Raw genomic sequence first — 22,818 nt, forward strand, 5'->3', positions numbered from 1 at the left:
ATATATGATCATATATTAGTTCTCTTGTGCTGTTTTTCCTACCTTCTGTTCTCAGCTTAATAAATTATTTACTCGTGTACATGTTCCCTCATTCAGTAAACATTTATAAAACCAGTTACTGAGCTTCACCCTGGACAGGAAAGGGGATTGGGGGGCAGGGGATTGTTATAGAGATGACTAAACCATGGATTTTGCCTTCAAGGACTGCACAATGTAATGGGGAATGAACACGCAGAGAGATAATTATCTTAAAAATCTAAATGCAGTGATGACAAATGAACACAGCAATGTTAATGGAAGCTAAGGGAGCCCCTTAGGGGGTCTGAGAAAAGCATCCCCTCTTCTTCCAGGAGGAGGAGGCATTAGGATGATGCATTAAAGAGACACATCGGGGTGGGAGGCTACACGATGCATTCAGGGAACCGGAGAGTTACAAGCTCTCAGCCTAGCATGTGGGCACCAGCGGGGTGTGGCGAGCCATGGAGCTGGCAGAACAGACAAGAGCCTGGCTTAGAGCCATCGAAATTCCAAGGCCTTCAGTGGCTGGGCAGGACTGTGGATGAAATGGCAAGACAGCAGAAGATAAAGACCAGACAATTTCATCTTCCCCTTGTTGACCATCAATTACAGTGGCTCAGGCATTTCTTGAAAATGTGGCTGACCCCTGAAGGAGCAATTCTGGCCGTTAAAGGAGTCAGTGGCTTTACAAATGGACTGATTATTCTTAGGCTGTTACCCTCGGCCCTAGCAATTTATTTTTAGTGTTTTTAGAGGTGCTAATGCTCAATAATGAGTGCTACTTAAACAAGTCATAATACATAAGATAATTATTTTTACCCTTGCAAAAGGGTAAAAAAAACAAATCTTTGATTTTTATTCATGGGTCAACCAATGTCTTTACTTCCCATTTTAAAAACTCATGGTGAAATATGATTTCTTATTTAAAGAAGCTGATAAGCTGCTGCTTTTTAATGTTTTTTTTTTTTTTTTACACTATTGATCACATTTGAATTGAGAACTTCTAAGAATAAAATAACATGAGTAGTTCTTTTTTGATACAGGGTCCCTCTCCCCGCCCCCCTCCAGAGAAAAGCCAAATTTTACAATTTTGGGAGGCTATTGAGTAGGCAGATGATAGTAGTGTGTGTGTATGCGTGTGTGTGTGTGTGTATGCGTGCGTGCGCCCACATGTGGAAAGATAGAATGAGGTAGCTGCTTATGCAGTGCTCGACGGAAACCGAAGTAGAGTTTTTGCTAAACACCTTTTTACTTAAAGGGCATGTGGTTATATTAGGGTTTACACCTATTCAGATATGAACTTGATACGAGAAGTTCATTATCCTTTCAGTTTATGAACAGTTTCAGTAAGAAATTATTTCAGACAGGAAATGGTCTATTTCCATTTCTGGCCAGCGAATGATTCGTGATGTCTAGCTTTTCTTACTCTGGTTTCTCTGGTTGGGCTCCTTCAGACACCAAGTCCTCTTGGTCATCTTTCCCTCACTGAGGCCGGCGATGTTTCCCTGGGATGTGAACAATAACCCTCTGTTAGCTAAAGACCTTACCCTGGTGTAAGGCAACTGATACTTAAAGGAGCACACTGAACCCAATCCCCTTTCATCCTGCAAGGTGTAATATTTGTGGCCATTTCGTAACTTTATTATTTTCTTAAGGGACCTGAATTAAAGAGAGCGTCGTCTACCCAAGACCTGCAAACTTGGCTTTGACATTCGAATATTCCATTCCTTCAGCTTAGGGATTCTTTTCTGCTGCTGTCTGCAGAGTTGGATTTTCAGCTTGAAAGACCAGTGCACACATGGAAGATGTGTGTTAGGTGGACTAATGCGCAGTGTGCATTATCTGTAGTATATGAGAGACTGTGAATTGATAATACCACATATTGGCAAATGGAATGACAATGGGTGACAAGCAACTGGCTGCTGAGAACTCCAGTTTTGGGGAAGGAAATGCCTGGGCACGGTGGCTGAGCTTTCTGCTTCCTCCTCCGTTGGAGAACGGGTTGAATGTTTTAGGTTCATCTGCAGGCCTATATTACATTTAATGGCACAGCATCCTGGCACGCACTCATGCCGTGCTGAGCGGCTGACAGCCAAAATGAGCTGGCTCATGGTTCCACTTCATTATTTGATTGCAGACTAGGAGGGGGAAATGATAGTATTCTGGTTCCCCTTTTTGGGAAAGTCTGCATTCCATTTCAGAATGTTTCACTGCCAGATACTGCATAGCTTTCAAGTGTAGTTCCTCTCGTCCAACCCAGCAAAACAAGCCTGAAGGCCAAAGAAATGTGTTTACTTCCATTTCAGTCTTTAAGATGTCGCCAGTTGTTACTGTCCTTATGTTGTGTCTCAGGGGTCACTGACTTACGGGATATTTCTGGGTGTTTTTTAAAAACCTGGTTAGGAGAGAAAACAGGAGATTGAATAGCATCGAATTTATTATGACAGGGCAACTGGAGTTAGCATCCTTGTAGCTTTTGTAAATGACTCGGTTGTTTGTCAATACTAATGGCAGAGTTCATTCCTGGATTTTGATTGGAGTAACAGTGGCTCCATTTCAGCAGATAAATACTGAGGATTTGAATCTTTAGTAGAATTAATGACAGCTGGAGGAATTCCCAGCTGCACATGTTATTGGAAGCGCTTAACCACCCAATTAATCATGAATGGATGGATTCAGTGAGACACCAAATCCAATCTGCTTTTGCAGGGGTGGTTTCAGGAAACATTGTAGGCAAGCAGTTTCCTCTACTGAATGCAGCTCAGTAGTTGAGTGGCTAGTAAAATGCAATACATTCTTTTATTAAAGAGAAATACAAAGAAATGTTCTGCCCTTCCTCCCCCACTCCCCTCCACCTTTCCTCTTCTCCTACCTACATATCAACCTACCTACAGATATTTAATACACCCCTACCATGATCCCATCTCTAATCTCCACCACAATGCCCAGCCCAGTACTGACAGCAGAGTTGCCAAACTTCACTGTTCTTCAAACATTTCTGTTATTTCCCTGCCCTTTGGCCTTGCTGTCCTCTGTGGGGCTTTGGCTGTGCGGCCTATTCCTGGCAACCCTGATAACACCCCATCTTCTCCCAAAGATCTTGTGTTCCTCCAAGCAGAATTAATCTGCTCTATTCAGAACTGGACTTGTGTTTTTGTTACAGCACCTCTCTTGCGCTCCTTCATCTGTGGTCATTTGCGTAGCTGTCTGTCCCATCAAGAGCATAAGGCAAATGTCGGTGGGTCCCCACCTTTCCAGGGCCTGTACGCAGCGCTGTTTTTCATCCTCGGCCTGTTCTTAGGAGAGAACTCCTAGCATGTGTGTCTGCATGTGCCCTAAGTTTCCTATTAAAGTACCGAGTCTCCCACAACCCAGAGCACAGGTGCATGCAGCCCTGGGGAGGGGAGGCTCCCCATGAAGGCCAACTCCTGACTGTGGTCTCCCTGAGCCTTGCTAAGGTGGCATGGAGGCAGTTTATGTCCCCTTCAGTACTGAGGGAGGGGAAGGCTTTCAGGATAAGCCCAATGAGGAAAAAGTTCTCCCACCAAATGGACATCGTGTCTCTCATGTGTTGATAACGAGCCCTATTTCTCTCTTGGGCTCTTATCTTCACCTGGACTTGGGGTTTGCTCTACGGCTATTATCAGACCCAACAATGGAGATTATAGGACCATGGTACTCAAACATTTATTAACTTATTTCCAATCCAGCCATTTGAATTATATATGCATATGACACATGAATTTTTTCCTTATCTATTAAGAAGCAGAGTGATAGCAAAAGACCTATTTTAATAAATTCACCGGAGCTTTAGAATTGGGTATTTCAAGGAAGCAAAAGGAGCAAGAAAATAGAAAAAGCAAACATAGCTAAGTGAAGTGACTGCTACCTTATTTTCCTGATTGAAATGACACAAGGGCATAGTCGGTGGCCAGAGAGCTCACATTCTGACTTTGGAAGGGAAAAGTGTCCTGTGTCTTGGCTGTGACTCTGAACCCATTTAGGAATCCAGAGGTCACTGATGGGCTGGCTGGTCTTGTTGGCCCTTAAAGCCACAGGGCGGGTCAGGTAGAAGAGGACATGACTGTGTTCTGGGGTTGGGGACTGCCCGGAGCCTTGGCCGCCTGGACATGGCCCCTGGAGTCTTAAAGAGGAGGACTCTGACATCAGTCTGGGCCAACGGGCATGTCCTTGGAGCTGCCACACAGTTCAGAGTGGAGAGTGAGTCAGCACCACTGGCCAAGGACAGCAGTTTTCTTCTTTACTGCTCTCAAAAACAAAACAAAACAAAACAAAACAAAACAAAACAACAAAACAAAAAACCTGATCGTCTTCAGGTTATTCCCAAAGGGGCAATGCCTCCTGAGTAAACACAGCTTTTGCAGGCACAAAAATTATGGAGGAACAATACCAACCTGATTCCGAAATTTCATTTCAGCCAATCCCTGTAACTGTCCCTATCAAAGTTCTTACTAGAGCCTTTAATGCCTCTTCACCTCGATTAATTCAAGCTTTACATCTACCCATTTTTTAGGGAAGGGTTAAAAACAGCAACTTGGACTCACCCAAGCACAAAGGGCCAGGATAAGCCATGGAGTCAGCATGCTTGCTAGCCAGCCTGGGACAGTTCCGCTGCCAACTGCTTTTGCTCTTTGCCCCGAGTACATAATCTTCATAGCAGTTTCATAAGTTAAAATGCTCCTTTTCAGAAAGGAAACTGAGCTTAGAAAGATTGTCTCGTCCGAAAAGCAAGCATGTAGTGAGTGGCAGCTTAGGATTGCAACCCAGGCATTCTAGCTTCACGGCCCAACTCAGAACTGCTTATTCGGGTTCAGATCTCATGTGAATATTCATTTCTTTCTCCTTATGTTTCCTAGTGAAAAATAAAGGTGATTAGAACAGATCATAGTATCTCTCCCTAGACACATTCTAAACAATAATCGTATCTTCTAACATTTTTTTCGTTTGATCCAAAAGTTTCTATCAACAACAAAAATGAGCAGGGGTGGCTCTCCTCTCTGACCACTTTGGAGATATTAATGAGCCAAAGGGTAGGCCTGAAGGAATGAAAGAGAAAACCCACAAGTTTGATAGTTGCATCCTTAGTATTAGTTGATTGTATGCACTTTCCTGCCAGCCCAAAGGCATACCCCGTCACCAAGTACTCGAAGACCAAATTCCTGGCACTATGAAGACATCTTTAAGAGCAGACCTCAGAGAAATCCCTGAGATCATTCAGGAGGTGCTCCTGTCTCAGATGTAAATCTTGGCTTCACCAGTTAATGGCTGGGAGACTTGACCCTCTGTGATGTCTCAAAAGAGGTGTGGAGAGAAATCAAGTGGATGCACTGGAGAGAATACAGCACGCTCAGTAATTGTCAGTTCAATCTAAATGCAAAGGGAGTGCGATAGAACGAGACAGAGAGAGGGGAGGCAGGGGGAGAGGTTGATTTTCTTTTCTTTATGCCTCCAGCCTCGGTCCTTTGCTCATGCAGCGCCTTACCAGCGCCTCTTCTGGCTTAGTTGTTAGCTGTTAGCAAGGGCTGTGGAGTCAGTCAGTCATGAGTTCCCCACACATCACCGGTTGCATAACCTTGGGCACATTATTGGTGTCTCTGAGCCTTGTTTACTTCAGGGTGGATAATGAACTCTACCTCTTTAAGTTTTTAGTGACTAAATTAGATAATGTCTGCAAAGTGCTGTTTTATTCCAATTAAAGCCCCATTACGAGTTCCAAAGGTTGAGCTAAGAATAAGTTCTTTTCCTCTAACCTAATGAGCTCTAACACAGAATTACCAGGTGGGAGTCAAGCTTGCTTCCATCTCCTCCCACCTCAGAACTCACCGGAGAGGAAGGACACTCCTCAGGGAAGGGTGTGGGCTCTGGCCATTTGGGACTGCAGATGGGTTGGTCCAGGCCATGGGGAGCGCTGGGCCCTGTGTTCGAGGTACAAAGGCCCCGAAAGCCTAAGGAGGGAGAGCAAACACAGCAGCCTGAGGACAAGTTTGGTGACACAAGCTGCAGAGAACTCCTTCTGTGGAGATAAGATAACTAGGGGTGGGCATGGCTCTTACCTAGAGAGCAAGTACTGTGTGTGCATAAGGGACCCACCATTCCTCTCCAATTAGTCACTGACCTGTAATTCAGAAATGGCCTTTGTACCTAAATTACACTATATACTATACTAAGTTACATCATCATATTTTTAACCTAAGACCTTCAGGCTTCATAAATATAGAAGATTGTCTGGGGACCAAAGAGAAAAACTCATACTAACCAGCCTCTGTTAGGGCCCCAGGCCTTTCACAGGGCATATTCCTCTTCCAAGATCACAATGAATAAAAATGCTTAACATTAACCATGGGACATAGTACATGCTCAAAAAATGATAGTGGTTATTTCATTATGATGATGATTTTTATATTGTAATAGAGGCCTGGTGCACGAATTCATGCATGGGTTGGGGGCCCACTGAGCCAGGCCAGCCCCGCCCACGATTGGGGCCTGGATCAGGCTGGTCGGCTGCCGCAGTGCAGGGCGGTGCACATAATAGCCACCGGTCATTCCAGTTGTTCTTGTCATTCTGCTGTTCTGTTTGCGGGGCCTTTATGTATATAGAAGATCACTAATATTTCATGTTACTTATCGAAATTATCATTTTTGGTTAATGCAGGTAATTTCAAGCTACATAAGTCTTTGTTTAAAAAGTAGATATTTATTTACATTACATATATTTTTGTTTAAGAAATGAAATAGGGATCAACCCTTTTTCTCTCAATTGGCTATTTAAGTTTCCCAACATTGTTTGTTGAATAATCACTCTTTTCCCATTGATTTGAAATGCTTCCTTTATCATATTTTAATTATTAATATACATTAATAATGACTTGTGGACTCTTATTTCATTGATCTGTGCCAGTACAAAATATGGTTAATATCTATAATTTGGTAACATTTTAACATGTTCAAAAGGCTAATTCTTCTTTTTTCTTTTAAACATTTTTCTTGAGACATTTCTGAATATTAATTTTTCCAAGTCAACTTTTGTTTCATCTTGTTAAGTAACATTGACTTTGTTGTTCACTGTTCTTTCTAACATGGTTTCCAACCACACCTAAGGGCAGGAGGCGTGTACTCTGTCTGGGTGAAGTCGGGGCATTCCCGGGCACTCCATTTACTTTCTCTCCTCTCTCTGAGACCTCCTCATTCTCTGTGTCATTCCATAGATTATTTTGAACTCCCATTAGGTGAAGAGCTTCGTTCTTGGTGCTCTGAGGACAGTAACAGCCGAGAAGACATGCTCTCCCCCTGACATGAAGCAGACGCTTCGCTCAGGTACCCATGATCCCGGCCGCCGTCTCTGGGGAAGCATTTCTACGCCTGATGACACACCTGGATGCCTTGAGCTGTCAACGTGCATTCCCTCAATGAGAAACTTGAAATAGAAGTTATTTCCTTAGGTGGTTTTCATCAACCAACCAATTTCCGAGGCTACAGAAATTGAAAGGAGAGGTTCAAGTCTTTTCCTTACTTCCTTCTTCTCTTCTAAACCAACCGATGTTATTCCTCCCTTTATATGCCAGAAGGGAAAGTCTTTTTTTTTTTTAAGACACAAGTGATTGCCTGGAGCTACTTTTAGGAGAAACACATCTACTATTACCGTATCTCTATTACGACCCTCAAGAAAATATATTTTGGAGCCTTTGGAGAGATTGAAAATATTGAACTTCCCATGGGAACAAAAACAAATGAGAGAAGCGGTTTTTGTTTTATCACATATACAGACGAGGAGCCAGTAAAGAAATTGTTCGAAAGCTGGTTCTGGGAAGTGTGACAATCAAAGCTGCCCAACCCAAAGAGGTATATAGGCAGCAGCAGCAACAACAAAAGGGAGGAAGAGGTGCGGAAGCTGGTGGAAGACGTGGTACTAGGCCGAGGTCAGAGCCAAACTGGAACCAAGGATTTAATAACTCTTATGACCAAGGTTATGGAAGTTACAATAGTGCCTATGGTGGTGATCAAAACTATAGTGGCTGTGGTGGCTGTGATTACCCTGGGTATAACTATGGGACTACGGGTATGGACAGGGATATGCAGACTACAGTGGCCAACAGAGCACTTACGGCCAGGCGTCTCAAGGGGAAAGGAAATCACCAAAACAATTATGAGCCACGTTAAAGAAGCACATTGGAGAAAACAGGAGGAGGTTGCTAAAGTAGCCCATCTGCAAGGCGACATTGAAGACTGATTGGTCTGCTGCTGCTCTACGATAATTATTTTGTAAAAGACGTTCTAGTGTACAAGACACAACTGTGTCCAACTATATAGACACCAGTTAGTTTTCTTTGTTTTTACTTTGCCCTTTGTTGATTCAATGTGGGTTTGTGTTTATACAAATTTTATTTGTATGATTTCATGTTAAACCTCAAATAAATGGTTCCTTATGTGATTGTAAAAAAAAAAAAAAAAAAAAGAGAGAGAGACAGAGAGAGAGAGAGAGAAAGAAAAAGAAAAAGAAAATAGACCACAGTGTAAAGGTAATGTTTTGTGGGCTACTTGGTAAACCCCTCTGGGGGAATGTGAGAAAAAAGCACTTCTCAGTCAGTTCCTTTATTTGAGGGTCAAAGAAGTCCACATTTACAAGAAACTGTTAGGTGCTTCCTCTTTAAGCAGCTCTGCATCTCCTAGCAGCACATTCAAAATTTTCCTGAGCAAATACTAGCATTTCCTATATATATTTTGAATGTGCTGCTATGAGATGCAGAACTGCTTTCAGAGAGAAAGGGAGAGAGGGAGATAAAAACATCAATCATGAGAATCATTGATTGGCCGCCTCCTGCATGCCTCCCACTGGGATTGAGACCACAACTTGGGCGTGTGCCCTGCCTGGGAATCGAGCCATGACCTCCTGGCTCATAGGTCAAAGCTCAACCACTGAGCCATGCAGACTGAGCCTGCCATTTCTTTTTCAAGATTGGTGCTGAAACTAGAATTAGTGCAGCTTGAGCTGCTGCCCTTGAATGAAGGCCTTGCGCTGTGTCTAATGCTTACAGGTGCCGACCAGGTGTAGCCACCCAGGCACTCACCTGTGTCACGTGGATTGGTCAGAAGCTCTCATTAAGCTTTCACCAGGCAGTGCTGGTTCCCGGGGTGGCTGCTCCCTGTCCCGTGATGTTATTCTACGCCTGCACATAGGAAAGCTTGACTGCTCCAGGCAGCAGATGGCCACTCCCTGTTCCTTTCCAGTAGGAGAGGGAGCTCCCTGATCTCACCACTCGACCATCAGGATAAAGTTCTTACCGATGCCAAGATGCTGTTTCCCTTCAGTCTCATGGAAGGGTTTTGATTTATTGCTAATTGTGTTCATTGATGTAGCACCTCTAAATATTATCAGTTTTTGCCAGGCAGCATCCCTATATAAAGTAATCTTTTTAAAAAATATATATATTTTATTGATTTTTTACAGAGAGGAAGGGAGAAAGATAGAGAGCCAGAAATGTCGATGAGAGAGAAGCATCAACCAGCGCCTCCTGCTCATCCCCCACCGGGGATGTGCCCGCAACCACCGTACATGCCCTTGACTGGAATCGAACCCGGGACCTTTCAGTCCACAGACCAACCCTCTGCCACTGAGCCAAAAACGATTTCGGCATATATAAAGTAATCTTTGACTTTTGTTCATTCCCAGTGTATTAGGTTAAACCATTTGAAATTGCAATTCTTATAGTAACTCGATATAGGATCTGCTTCCTGTTAGCACTCTCACCACTGATTTAACTTGCAAATCTGCCCTTAACCTCCAGTTCAACCACTTTTTCACAAGTGCCTAAATGGCCAAGGCTGACACAAACTTCCCTTTCATCTCCGAATAGTCCTTTTTGTCACTTCATTCCTCTCTCTCTCTCTTTCCCTCTCTCTCTCTCTCTCTCTCTCTCGCTCTCGCTCTCGCTCTCACTCTCTCTCTGTGTGTGTGTGTGTGTGTGTGTGTGTGTGTTAGAAGTATAGATGGTGTACAATGTATATTAGTTATGTTAGTTTTAGGTATACAAGATAGTGATTTGACATTTTATGCCTTATAATGGTGATCACCCCACTAATCCTAGCAATCATCTGTCACTATGCAAATGTCACCCCCCTCTTTATACACTGAGGTCAATTGAAATTATTCTGCTCTTATGGTATCTCCATTAATGAGTTTCCTTTAAACACCCATTCATGGAGATACAGCTGGAAAGAAATAGTATCTGAAATCGGACAGTTATAGCAACTGCCAAACTAGTCAACATAACAAGGAGGGTAAGGTTGGCTAAGTCTCTCAATGAATATTACTTCATTTTAAATAAATTATATAAAAGTTCTAATAGAACCCATTAATTTGGATTCCACTAATGAGATAATTCAGACAAAGCCTGTACTCTTTTAAGCTCTATTTTTCTGTATAATGACTAGAGGCCTAGTGCACAGATCCATGTACCAGTGGGATCCTTCGGCATGGCCTGTGCCCTCTTGCAATCTGGGACCCCTCAGGGGATGTAGGACTGCCGGTTTCGGCCCAATCCCCACAGGCCAGGCTGAGGGACTCCCCAGTGCACGAATCCATGCTCCGGGCCTCTAGTATGCATATAAGATCTTTGGTTAATCTCTTCCCACCCTCCCGACTCCCTCTTTTCCCCTGAGATTCATCAGTCTGTTCCAAGTTTCCATGCCTGTGTGTTAAGCGTGTGCCCCTGGTGGTCAGTGCACATCATAGCTACCAGTCAAACGGTCAAATGGTCACTTAGGCTTATATATATAGATAACTTAATTATGAAAAGAAATCTGTATGTAAGCAGTATAAACACAATCGGAGGAGAAAAAGAAAACTCTCAAGGGTACCTTAGAATCTCTGACCAATAACTAAAAGGCTGAATAAAATCCTATCATTGAAGCAGAAGCTCAAAGAAATCTGAAAACCAAAACCTTGATGACCTGGAGATGTTGTGTGGATGTCTTTTCGAAACCATGTCTTTTGTCTTTTGAAAAGCAGTCTGCAAGTCACTTTTCATGATCTCAGATCGCCAGTTCTTTACCTAAATCCATCATTCTAAATTAGTGAAATGTTCATGAATGAACAAAATATTGCAGGATGTCATTTTGTTTTACTAAAGGCAACTATGATAAAATGTTTGACATATTAATGTAAGTTTTTGCTTCAGATTGTAGAGGAATTTTTTTTTATTTACCTATATTCCTGCTCCCTGCATAATGCCCTATGATAGTGGCATGCAATAATGCTCCTTCTGTCTGAGCCTCAGGTGCCTCATCTGTAAAATGGGGGTAATTGTGGCCTTCCCTTTCTGAACTTTCTGGAACATATGCCTTTGCTGCCCTTGACTAGTCATTGTAGCCCAAGAACAAAACTTAGTTCAGTGGTGACTGAAGCCAAACTTAAGGTCTTCTGTCCAGTAAAAGTGGGCTGGAGAGGTTGCCTTATTCTTTCAGCCAACATTTTTGAAAACCTGCTATTTATAAGAAACAGTAGAAAATAGCTTAGAGCAAAGTCCAAATAGTCATCTTTTAGGCATAATTTCAAAAGTTCTTTGTCTGCCTAAGTGCTGGAATGTACACATCACCCAGGACTTCGAATTAAGGCATTGAAAACCACAATTCTTAATATATATGTATATGTGTATATACATAATTCTTAATATATATGTAGATTATTACATATTAATATATATATATATATATATATATATATATACACACACACACACACACACTTATAAGGTTAGATTGCTAACATCACACCTAATAAGCATAACCTGTTTCTTTCTTTTTATGTTCACTAGAATACATTAGTTTACGGCTTTAAAAATTATATATAATATATATGTAACACACAATTATATTTATGAAGAGATTATTAGCAATTGTTTCCATTTTTCTTTTCCAGATTTAGTTGGTTCATTGGAGACTCCAAAATGTGACCTGCTATGGAGTCTCCTTAGTAACTTTTGAGAGACTGGCCTCTGCCTTGCCCTTTGCTCATGGGGTAACAGTCTGAGATTGGCTCACTCAATAAGCTATCAATAGATAGATCACCTTTGCCCTTTTTTTTTTTTATCACTTGGAATTCTGAAAAACGAAAGCTGTTGAGGTTGCATTTTCCAGTTTTGGCCAGGGCTAGCAACCTTTGCATCTTAGTTCTGTCCTCTTAGCGTCTAACCTTATTTTCTTCTTGTCATTTCCCGTCCCTGATCATAAATGGTTAACCCGAGCTCTGTCTGGGCAGTCCCGCTGCAGCCCTCAGTCCATGAAGCCTGCTGGACTTCCCTCCCTGGCTCCTTCCTCTCCTCCGGCCCCTCAGGCTCCCCTGGCCTCTCTGAGCGCTCTTGTTCTTCGTTCTGCGCCTTTGTAACAACCTGGGGCCTTTTCTTTTCCTCTTCCCTCCTTTCTCCTGGGATAGCTCTATAGGCTCTTGGACCCAGTTGAAACAACACAAAATAAAAATAATAAATGAAAACAAGAAATCCATTCTGTGCCGAGCCAGCAGAACATATCCACGGACCAAAGTTGAGCTTCTGGTGTTGCCCTTTGCTTTCCCTGGGACTTTGAGAGGCAGCAGCAACCATTTCCACATGCAACGAAAACCCACCCTACACCCCAGAGGAAACGCTCCGATAACACCGTGGCTGTGACATGGCTCTCACAGCCCCCGGTTTTCCCCTCCGCCAGTATTCTTAGAAACAGGGAAGTGACCAGAAGCGCCTGCTTTTACATAGTTGGCAGTAGTAGAGCTTATTAAGTAACTCTGAAATTCTTACCATTTTGTTCACATTTCAAAATAAAGTTCATTTGCAGGAGCCCTTGAATCACTTTTTGGGTGCTCGGAGAGACAGAAGGTCAGGGTTTGAAATGTCGTTAAGGTAGTTTCAGGAAATGAGCTATCTCCTCGTGTCAACAGTAGGCTGTGTTTTAGCTGTTTGACTCCCTGCAGCAGTGGGCAGCCTGCTTTCTTGTGAACAGTAGTCAGCTGCCTTCCCCAGCACATGTTTTCAAACAAGGCCAGTGCTGCCTTCCTGACTGCCTGCCTCCTAACCACTGTCCCGCCCAGACATCTTCCCACAGCCCCTGGTCTCCTGCACACATCACACTCTAGCAAAGCATCACCTGAGACTAACTCAAAACTGTTGTCATGTATATTTCAGAAGCATTGTGTCCTTTCGCGCCGGCTCTGGATTTTATGCAAGTATAACTGAATTTGGAGAAAAGATGTTCTGAGGGAACTCCGTTTTAAAAGATTCAGAGTAGCGCATCAGAAAGCAATGAGTGCATCTGTGAAATAGTCACCTTGTACTTATTCATTTTGTGGGTCCAGACTTTTCCCCGGTAGATTTGCACAGAAGGATCTGTCTAACCAAATGCATTTTCTCTGCGAAGGACACTTTCCAAAGTGCTACACGAAGTGCCTGGATTTAGACACATTGCAGTTACTAAACAAATAGTGTATCATATTTGTGCACACAATAGGTATACAACGTTATATGTCAATTACACATCAATAATGCTGGGGGTAAAACAGTGTTTTCTTTGCGGCAACTATAATAAGAAGAAATGGATACATTTCAAGATGGGCTGTTATGCATACATATTATAAATGAGTTGAAAAGTGATTATAATCTATGAATTCTTTTTTTAAAAAAAATCAATGTAGAAATATCAACACTAAGAAGGAAATGAGAAAGGCTAGTGTGTGCCTACTATGTGCCAGGCCCTGGAGAAAATATTTTAATATCAAATGCAGCTCTGTGTAGGGTTTGAAATGGCTGGTTGTAAGGATTCTGTGACATAAGGTGTACCTTCTTAGTGTTGATATTTCTACATTGATTTTTTTGAAAAAAGAATTCACAGATTCTAATCACTTTTCAACTCATTTATAATATATATGCACCTAGCGCCACACTAGTGTAATAGCAGATTAATACATATTGGCTGTCTATTTTCTTTTATTCCATTTAACCCTTTGATGTAGTCAGTATCCCCATTGTGCAGATTAGGAAGACTGAGTCTGGAGTGACCTAAGTCACTTGCACCAACTTCTCAAAATTGCAGAGGCAGAACTTAGAACAGGATTCTGCTGGACACTCTGACAAAAACCTCTAACCAGGGGTTGTTGTTCTAGGCAGCTAGGACGATTTGTGCTAGGAATTTTTGTGTGTGTTTTTTATGGTGGGAAAAACCATCCCAGCTAGAATAACACCCGCTACCAAGAGGCAATGTTTTCTTTACAGGCAGCAAACTCACAAATAATGTATAAGCAAACAGTCAGAAAAACACTCAAAGGGCCCATCTCAGCCGTCGACCACTCTTAGAGACTTTTTTCACGTTCGGTAGCCAAGTCTTAGCTATATGGATAGGCCTATGCTTTTCAAGATCTGTGCATGGTTTATGAAACACGCCCAATACATCAAGTCCTGTCCATACCTCTGCTGTGTAAATGTCATCGTCTATGCAAATATCAACTTATAATGCCAGCTGAAGGACGTTGTAAGGATGATATTCCTGTAGCACCCAGAGGGCAAGCTTCCAGGATTTTGGGGGGTGGGGCAAAGGTGAGGTGGAGGAGTGACTTGTTAACTAGCTGCTGGAGTTTCCATCTCTTCTCCTGTGGGGAGCTCCAACTGATGCCGGTGACTGGTGACTTTAGTCCAGGGGCTGCAACCAGCGGGCCTGCATGTCAGTGTTGTTCCAATGGCCCTTCTAGATGTGGGCGCCAACTGAGGACTCCCTTGTTTTCTTCTTTCAAGGTGATGGCCTGGTGGCTTAGTGACCGCGTATGGCTGCTGTAGGACAGTGATGGCTGTTTTCATAATAAAGAAGTTCAGTGGTGTTGACACTGGAACTGGGAAGTCATTTTACTAATGCAGGATTCCACTTCCCTGGTGTTGAAATTCCGGGCAAATCAGTTATCCAAGCTACACGTAGGATTCAGCTCTTGTAACAGACTGACTCTTTTTCCTCTTAGAGGTGTGCATGGAAGAGAGGATGGAATCAGACTTCATTTTCACAAGTGAGTGTGAGCTTAATATAAAGATAGCGGAGAACAAGAAGGAACTGGGGCTGACTATCACATCATTTTCATTGCAGTTTATTTACTTCCTAGCACTTAACCTAGTCCAAATATTTTCTTCACAACATCACTACCTTCGGAATTACTCAGATGCTTAGCTCTACTCTGCCGCCTAAATTTGTATCTGCGAGAAGGCCCAGGGTGTGAGCGTCACATTCCAGGAGAATGAGAAGAACCCACGTAGGACGCTGCACAGAATGGGACGGTGCAAGAAGCTTCCCGTCGCCGCATTTAACCCACTCTGGGTCTCCCTCCCCAGGGCTCCGCGGATTCCTACACGAGCAGGCCCTCGGACTCCGATGTCTCCTTGGAGGAGGACCGGGAAGCGATTCGGCAGGAGAGAGAGCAGCAGGCGGCCATCCAGCTGGAGAGAGCAAAGGTGACTCCTGCCCCTCTTTGGTTCTGAAGCAGAATGCTGACCAGCTAGCTGCTCTTCCCCTGCCTCTGATTTCTCTGAAAACATCCTTTTATGATCACCTTGATAAGGCACCAGATTGCAAGGCTTCCTGGTCCATTCACCTCCAAGCGAAGTTTCCAAACATTTCCGGGGGGAGCACTTGACCCTTTTGTGTTTGGTTTGAAGGTGCAGCTTTTGGTCATCTTCCAGCTTAGCAGTCGTGGCCAATACCAAGCTCACCACGCCCAGGGTTGGCAGAGCCTCCTAAGGTTCCAGTCTCACCACCTGTTCCATGACGTTGGCCTCCTTTCAGGCCACACTTGTTCTGTGGGTCTCCCTGCTGCTCTTCCCTCCTGGTTTCAGTCTCCCACCTCAAGTTCAGCATGAAGTTCAGAACTTCGATTGGCATTGTGGCCAAGACGAGCAATAAAGGCATTGCAAAATAGGCCTTCAGATATCCACAAGGAGAGCTTCCCCACTCCCCCCGCCCCCCTCTCCCTCATCCCAGGAATCTCTGCATGCTTAGGAGGCAACAAATTGCACGTTTAAATGCCAGGATGGGAAGAGTCACAGTAAGAGTGTAAAAGAGCAGAAAGAGGAGAATAGTGCCGGTAATGCTGCATCCTCCTTTGTTGCCCACATCTGTGATGTCTGTGTCGGTTGGCCGAGGGGCTTTGGGGCAGTGCCTGCTAAGGGACATCCGTGGGACCCTCACTCAGGCCCTGTCTCCAGCACTGCTCCCCAGCCACGTTCAGAGCTCGAATGCATGAGCCAATAACAAAGCAGCGGGGGCTGCAGGAACCCTGAGCTCTCATTTGTGGCTAATTTGTGGTTTAGTTTTTCTCTCCAAGTCCATTTGGTGGCCATTGTGGTCGCCCAAAAGTCAGGGTAGTGGCGTTCGCGTAGGCTGGGGGGTTGTGTAGCCTCTGCCAGGCAGCACCAGCCCGAGGGCACTTGGTCCGAAGGACTTTCAGAACCAGCCCTTGGTAGCTGGGGAGAAGGCGGTGAGTGAGCAGCTTTGCCTTCCTGGCCACGTTCGCGGGCCTTTCTCCTCCCTAGCAGGACAAGGTATTCTATTGAGTGGGATCCCACAGGTTTTCAGATCTGAGCTGCTCACTCACCTCCTCCCCGAGCCCCTCCCCCCCCCCAACCTTTTTATTTAAGACCCAGCACCCGTTTCCTATTTCCAAAGAGGGGGGGGGGGTGTGGATGTATGACTGGGGAGCAAAGCAGACAGCCCCTCCCACTTCCATCCCTTTTCAGTGGTTAGGGACATATTGTTTGTCTGGGATGTTGGAAAGTACCAGTGCAGGGGGAGGGCGGGTGGGCGGGTAGGGCTGAGGCAGTGGCACTGGATCAGCAGTGTTCAGTGCCAGGTCCGCAGGTGTCTTCACGTGGAACCCAGTGGAGATCCCCCTTAGTAGACTGATTTCCCCTCCTGCTTGGTCTCATCAGTTGTCTTGTTATAATACTGCGTTTCACTGTGAAAATCCCTCCTCTGTCTTTCTCCCTCTGTCCTCGCTCCATGGTGCTGGGCCCAGACCAAGCCTGTAGCCTTTGCTGTGAAGACGAACGTGAGCTACTGTGGTGCCCTGGACGAGGATGTGCCTGTCCCGAGCACGGCCATCTCCTTCGACGCCAAGGACTTCCTCCACATTAAAGAGGTAAATGGAGGGCACTCTGCGTCCCCTACCTGCCCCGAGGCCAAAGCCAGGCTCACGGTAATCATCACGGGGCAGGTTTCGGACAGACCTGGGGTCCTGGGTCACCATTTAGTCACCGAGCGTGACCACAGAGCCGTAGACTCAGATCTGACTGAGGGAAACATGAGTTCGGCTGGCAGGGCACCTACCTCGAAAGACCATTTACATGGGATGTTGTCGGTTTAACATCTGGGCTGTAACCCTGAGGCCTGGACCTTGGAATCAACACTGATGAGTGTGATCATTAAAGTGTTAAAGCTAAGACGGGGCAGAGGTCTTTGGGAAACAGCTTAAGGGATTGAGCAGTTACAAGGAAGGCTTGTAGCCTCTCAACTCGAAAGGTGAACTAGTGACAACCCAAACTTTTATTCACTCAGCCTGGGCACATTGAAATTCTGCTTCACGTCAGACACGGTTCTGGGCACTGGGGGGATCAGAGGTGGAGGCTCCCAATCCCCGCTGCCAGGGAGCTCTGAGCTGGTGGAAGAGACTGACAAGTACAATGTTCTCACACGGGATGACAAGTTTGATTGCAGCACAATTGAATGGGTGTGGTGGGAACCCAGATAGAGAGCTGAGGAGAGGGGGGGGGGGGGTGGGGGATCACCACGCAGGGGAGTAGAAGGATCAGGGGCCAGAGTGCTCTACAGAAGAGGTGAAGCCTGAGGGAGCCAGGCGGGGTGGGGGTGTATCGGTGGAAGGGACAGCCGGGAGCAGTACAGGTGGCTGGAGGGAGGTAAGCAGGGAGTGGTACTGGGGGCGGGCCAGGGCAGAGAGGCTGGAGCCCGATTTTTTATTTTTATTTTTATTTTATTTTTAAGGGCTGTGTAAGCCATGGCAAGAAGCCTAGACTTTATCACCAGACAGTGGGCTGGAGAGGAATTTTTAAAGAAAAGCCGGATGTGACCAGCCTGTGTCTTAACATAACTTAGATGGACAAGAGGGTATTACAGAAGACAGGAAGGCACCCTGGGACCAGACTGGCAGTGGCTGAGAGGACGGAGAGAGGCTGCAGCTTGGAGAGAGAGAGAGTGAAGGGGCCAATGGAGAGGGTTGGGAGGTTTCCCATGAGAAGGGAATATTGGGGAAGGTGACATAAAAGAGAACAAAGGGTGGAGGCTCATTTTTCCAGCTCACCTGAAAAATAAGGAAGGCAGAGAGGGGAGAAGACTTATTATGGGGGTGGACGTGGTTAGAAATTTGCTTTTAGATACACTAGGTCAGGGGTGCTGTGAAATGCCCATGAAGATACTCAGCAGACCTTTATCCATATAATCTGGGTGCCAGAAAAGCGGAATTGCAACTTTCTCTTCCTAAATGCTGGAGGTTGGGAAGGAGAAGATAAAGAGCTGAGGCATTGTTTTTAAATTTAGCTTTGCTTTTTCTTTTTTGTTTTGTTTTGTTTTTAAGATGGGAAAGATTTAGCATATTTTCCATGCGGAGACATTGAGCCCAATGAAATATATTGGAAGGAAAAGGCTTAGCTGAAGGAGGGAGGGGCTGGCGTCGAGGGGAGAAGACAGCATCTGGAAAATGGGCACAGGAATCAGGCTGAGTCAAGAGGGAAGTCTTGCCTTCCTTCTCTGTTCTGCACAGAATTTTCCAACGGGGTCGGGGCCTACTTGATAGTCTCCGTTGGCTCCACTAGAGAAAGCATTGGAAATGAGACCTTAGGGAAAGGAGAGCGTAGCGGTGGGACGATAAGATGAAACCTGAGAATGGAGGAGCCTGAAGAATGTGACCAACGTAAACATGTCACTAATGCCACTGAAATGCTTGTCATGGTGAATATATAACAATTTTGAAAATTATTGTCTTTAAAGCAGCATTCTACCATAGCATTAGTGACAGCAGGATGTATGTATGTATGTATATATATATATATATATATATATATATATATATATAGTTTGAACATTTTTACTATTTAATATTAAGTGGGTCAAACATTTGGATATCTACAGGTGTCTCACTTCCTTGCATTATACTCCTGTGACCTACATTTGTAGAGTCACTCATTTGAGATATAGTTCTATAGTATATACCAGGCCCTGCAGATATCCAACAGCTATAAATGAAGTAGATCCTTTTCTCATAGACTTAAATTCTACTGAGGACACAGATAATGAACATATCAATAATTCCACATCGTGAATGCTGGGGGGCGGGGGGGGGGGAATGAACCAAATGCTGAAAATTTTTAAATATAAGGATGAGGGGGTTATATATTTCCAAATATAGGGGTGATCAGAGAAAGCTTTTGTGAGAATGTGACCTTTAAACAGAGACATGAAAGATGAGGAAAAGCCAGCCTTAGAGTAGGGGGAGAACGTTCTAGGACAAGAAATCTGCATGTGCAAAGGACCTGGGGTAGGAAAATAGCCTGGCACAATCCGTTCACTGGGAGAAAGTCATAGGGCTGGAATGCAGTGGGCCAGCGTTATAAAAGTCAAGTAGGGCACAAGTCAAGTAAAACCTTTCGGTGATGGTGAGACTTCAGGTTTTATTCTGAATGTAATATAATGAAAAGCAAGATGAATTTACTTTTTTAAAGGTTATCTGATTATGGCAGAGACAATGGATGGGAGTGAGATAAGTATGGAATCAGGCAGACCACAAGCATCATTCTAAGTATGAGACCATGGGATAGAACCAGCATGGTGACGGTGAGATAGAGAGAAGTAGACAGATTTGAAATATATTATAGCAATTCAGTGAGGAGCACAGGTGGTGGACTCAGAGTAGGAACTGAAATTGAGCAACTGGGATGCATATTATTTGGGTGGGAAGAGGACAGATGAGGAGAGTGGTTGGGGAGTGGACACTTCAAAGAAGATATCGAGTAGGAAGTTAGCTATAAGAATCTGGAGCTCAGAGGAAAGGGTTGGGCCAAAGATAATAAATTCTGATCATTTGTTTATGCGCGGCATTCAAAGCTGTGATAATGAAGGAAGTCACTTACTAAAATAGAGTAGAGAGAGGAGAGAAGGTAGCTCTGCATCAAACCCAAAGGAATCCCATCCTGCAGAGATGGTGAGCATGACAAGATTCAACAAAGCAGCAAACTGAAAAGGAGAAGTCTGAGCTAGAGGAGGAAAACCAGGATGGAGTAATATGTGGACATCAAGAGGGGAGTGTGTCCTCAAGGAGGAGGCAGTCGGCTGTGGCAAGTGTGACATGTCACCCAAGGTGAGGAGTGAGGAATGGACATTGGATGGGCGGCGTGGTGCTCAGCAGCATGGAGGTCATTGGGACCACTGTCTGGAATTGAAGAGATGAAAGCCAAATGAAATGGGATGAGGAGAGAAGGGGCATATATTTAGCAAGTGTAGACAATGCTTTCAAGGAGGTCGACACTGACCGGCACTAGACTGAGAAGGGTATGAATTCAAAAGCAGTTTCCTTTCAAGACAGAAGCTATTGGCACATCTGTACATGCTAATATTAACAGAGAAATAGAGAAAGAGAAGAGGAAAAGGAGGAGGAGGGAGAGGAAGAAGAGGAGGAGGAAGAGGAAGAAGAGAGAGGAGGGGAGAGGAGGAGAAAAGAAGAGGAAAGGAGAGGAGAGAGCAAAGGAGTAAAGTTTTTGAGTAGCATGAAGGGTGGGGTCCAGAGCCCAAGTGCAGGGACAGACCTTTGACAGGAAGGGGAACCCTTCTTCACTGAACCTGCAGGAAACGATGAGTGCAGGCAAAGACTGCCTTGGTAATGGGAGGCGGATGAAGCATCAGCTTGATGGAGGGTGCTTTCTTGATGGTCAACATTTGCCTGGAAGACAAAGGCCCATGACCTGAAACACGTGCCCTGGTATGTGAATGGTTAAGTAGATTTAGTTTCACCATTCCCATCAAAAATGGCCAACCGTGTTCATTAGTTGCTAACGCTCTTCATTTCCAAGGGAAAATGGAACTTTCAAAGGCAAGAGTTCTCACCTATCCCATCCTCACGCACACTCACACACACCAACACGCCCACTTTGCTGTATTTTATTACTTTCCCCCAACCCTTCAATATTCCCAATTTGTCCTGTCGGTTGCTTTTTTATCTATATGCTCCTTGATCAATGATCTCTTTAATCAGGCAGTTTGATGAATGGTATTGAGCTGGTAATCCCATGTGGATTAGAGCCACTTGTTTCAAATCTTGAAATATCAGATAAGAAAACATCTCAGAAAGAGAAAGCACTAGTCATTTTAGGGAGATCAAGATGAGAATGATTGGAATCCTGGGGTCACCTTGCCAGGAAGCTGGCACATGCTCATGGAAGAACAACTCCGATGAACACATTTCTGTAATGAAGTTGTAGACCTTCCTCCCATCCACTGCCACATAGGCCATCTATCATGCACTGTTTTACGTGCTTTTCAGTAATGAAAAAGCTTACTCGTAAATGCAGAGGAAAGCTGCAGCTGTCCTTATCACATGTGCCAAATGATGCGCAAATTAAACTCTTGAATGTGTATAGTGACTTCCTCTCCAGTGGCTCAAAGAACATTCATTCATGTTGCCTCAGATTCTCTCCGGGCTTTGACTGTTTCCTATAACTCAGTTAAAACATATTGGGAAGCTGCAGTAACCACTTCAGGAAGCCCTTTAAGGTCACTGGGATACCATTTAATAAATCAGTGTTCCAGTGGACTCACTTCATTTCAGGAAATAGCTTAAGCTCTAGGAAACTATGACTCAGGGTCTGTTTTATTCCCACCAAGGTGAAATTTAAATACCAGGCCTTGCACTTAAGATTTTCAATGGGTCCTTTTGCCTTTTGTTACCTAAAAGTAAATATGCCTCTTATTTCAGACTTGTAATAGGACAGGAAGATAAGAAAAACTAAGATAGGGAGATGGGAAAAACCAAGACCTAGATTGCTCAAAATTTTATATTGGTTCGATTCACGTTTCTTCAGTGCGGTCTCATACTGCATGCCCTGTGTGCCTTACGTAGGAGACGTGTGCAAAATAAAGGCTAATCCCCTCAAGCACATCTCTTTGCTTTTGAGTGTGAGGCTGTTATTCAGAATTACTGACAGCTATGCAGAACTTCGTGCTGTGATGATGCAGTGAAACCACCTCTTCTTCCTTCACAGTGCGGCAGTGTGACTTGCATATACATTCCACGTTTTTTTCTGAGCTAAGCAAAGTGTACTACCTAACGTTGTTGTTACATTTTGGGGGGAAAAAACAGATACTTTTGGATCAAAGCTAGAGAGTTATCTTGCCCAATACTAATACAAACTATAAAGGAAGCTCTGGGAATCCTCTCCGGAGGGGGTAATTAATATCTGCTCTCTAGAAATCCCCGGCTGGAACTTTTCCGTGAGGCAGGTCAGTTGGATTAGATGTGCCTTCTACCCTAGGGTTCTGCACATCTATCATCTATCATTATAACTGCGGTTTTGCTGACCCTTCAAATGGGCCACAGTGACAGAGGCTCACCCTATATTGACTGAAGTCTTTGCATGGGTGGTTTGAGTTTAAGGTCAGGAACTTTAAATAGAAATCCTGGTGGTCCTGTTGGGCTTCAGGCCAGTTGGAGGTTATTAAAAAAAAAAAAAAAAATCCACGTACACATATATAACATGTTTATTC

General features: G+C 44.3%; 1 protein-coding gene across 4 annotated transcripts in view; it reads left to right on the forward strand.

Annotated features, from left to right (window-relative positions):
• The window catches only part of CACNB4 (calcium voltage-gated channel auxiliary subunit beta 4), a 210,927-nt gene that overhangs the window by 142,697 nt on the left and 45,412 nt on the right, over positions 1-22,818 (forward strand). For all 4 annotated transcript variants that reach the window (XM_036421924.2, XM_036421925.2, XM_036421927.2 and 1 more), the window contains 2 exons: positions 15,390-15,509; positions 17,069-17,191. In XM_036421924.2, the coding sequence (XP_036277817.1) occupies positions 15,390-15,509; positions 17,069-17,191 (243 nt within the window). The remainder of the gene's footprint in view (positions 1-15,389; positions 15,510-17,068; positions 17,192-22,818) is intronic.

This window comes from Pipistrellus kuhlii, unplaced genomic scaffold (genome assembly GCF_014108245.1).
Source record: "Pipistrellus kuhlii isolate mPipKuh1 unplaced genomic scaffold, mPipKuh1.p scaffold_m20_p_7, whole genome shotgun sequence".
Lineage (NCBI taxonomy): Eukaryota > Metazoa > Chordata > Mammalia > Chiroptera > Vespertilionidae > Pipistrellus > Pipistrellus kuhlii.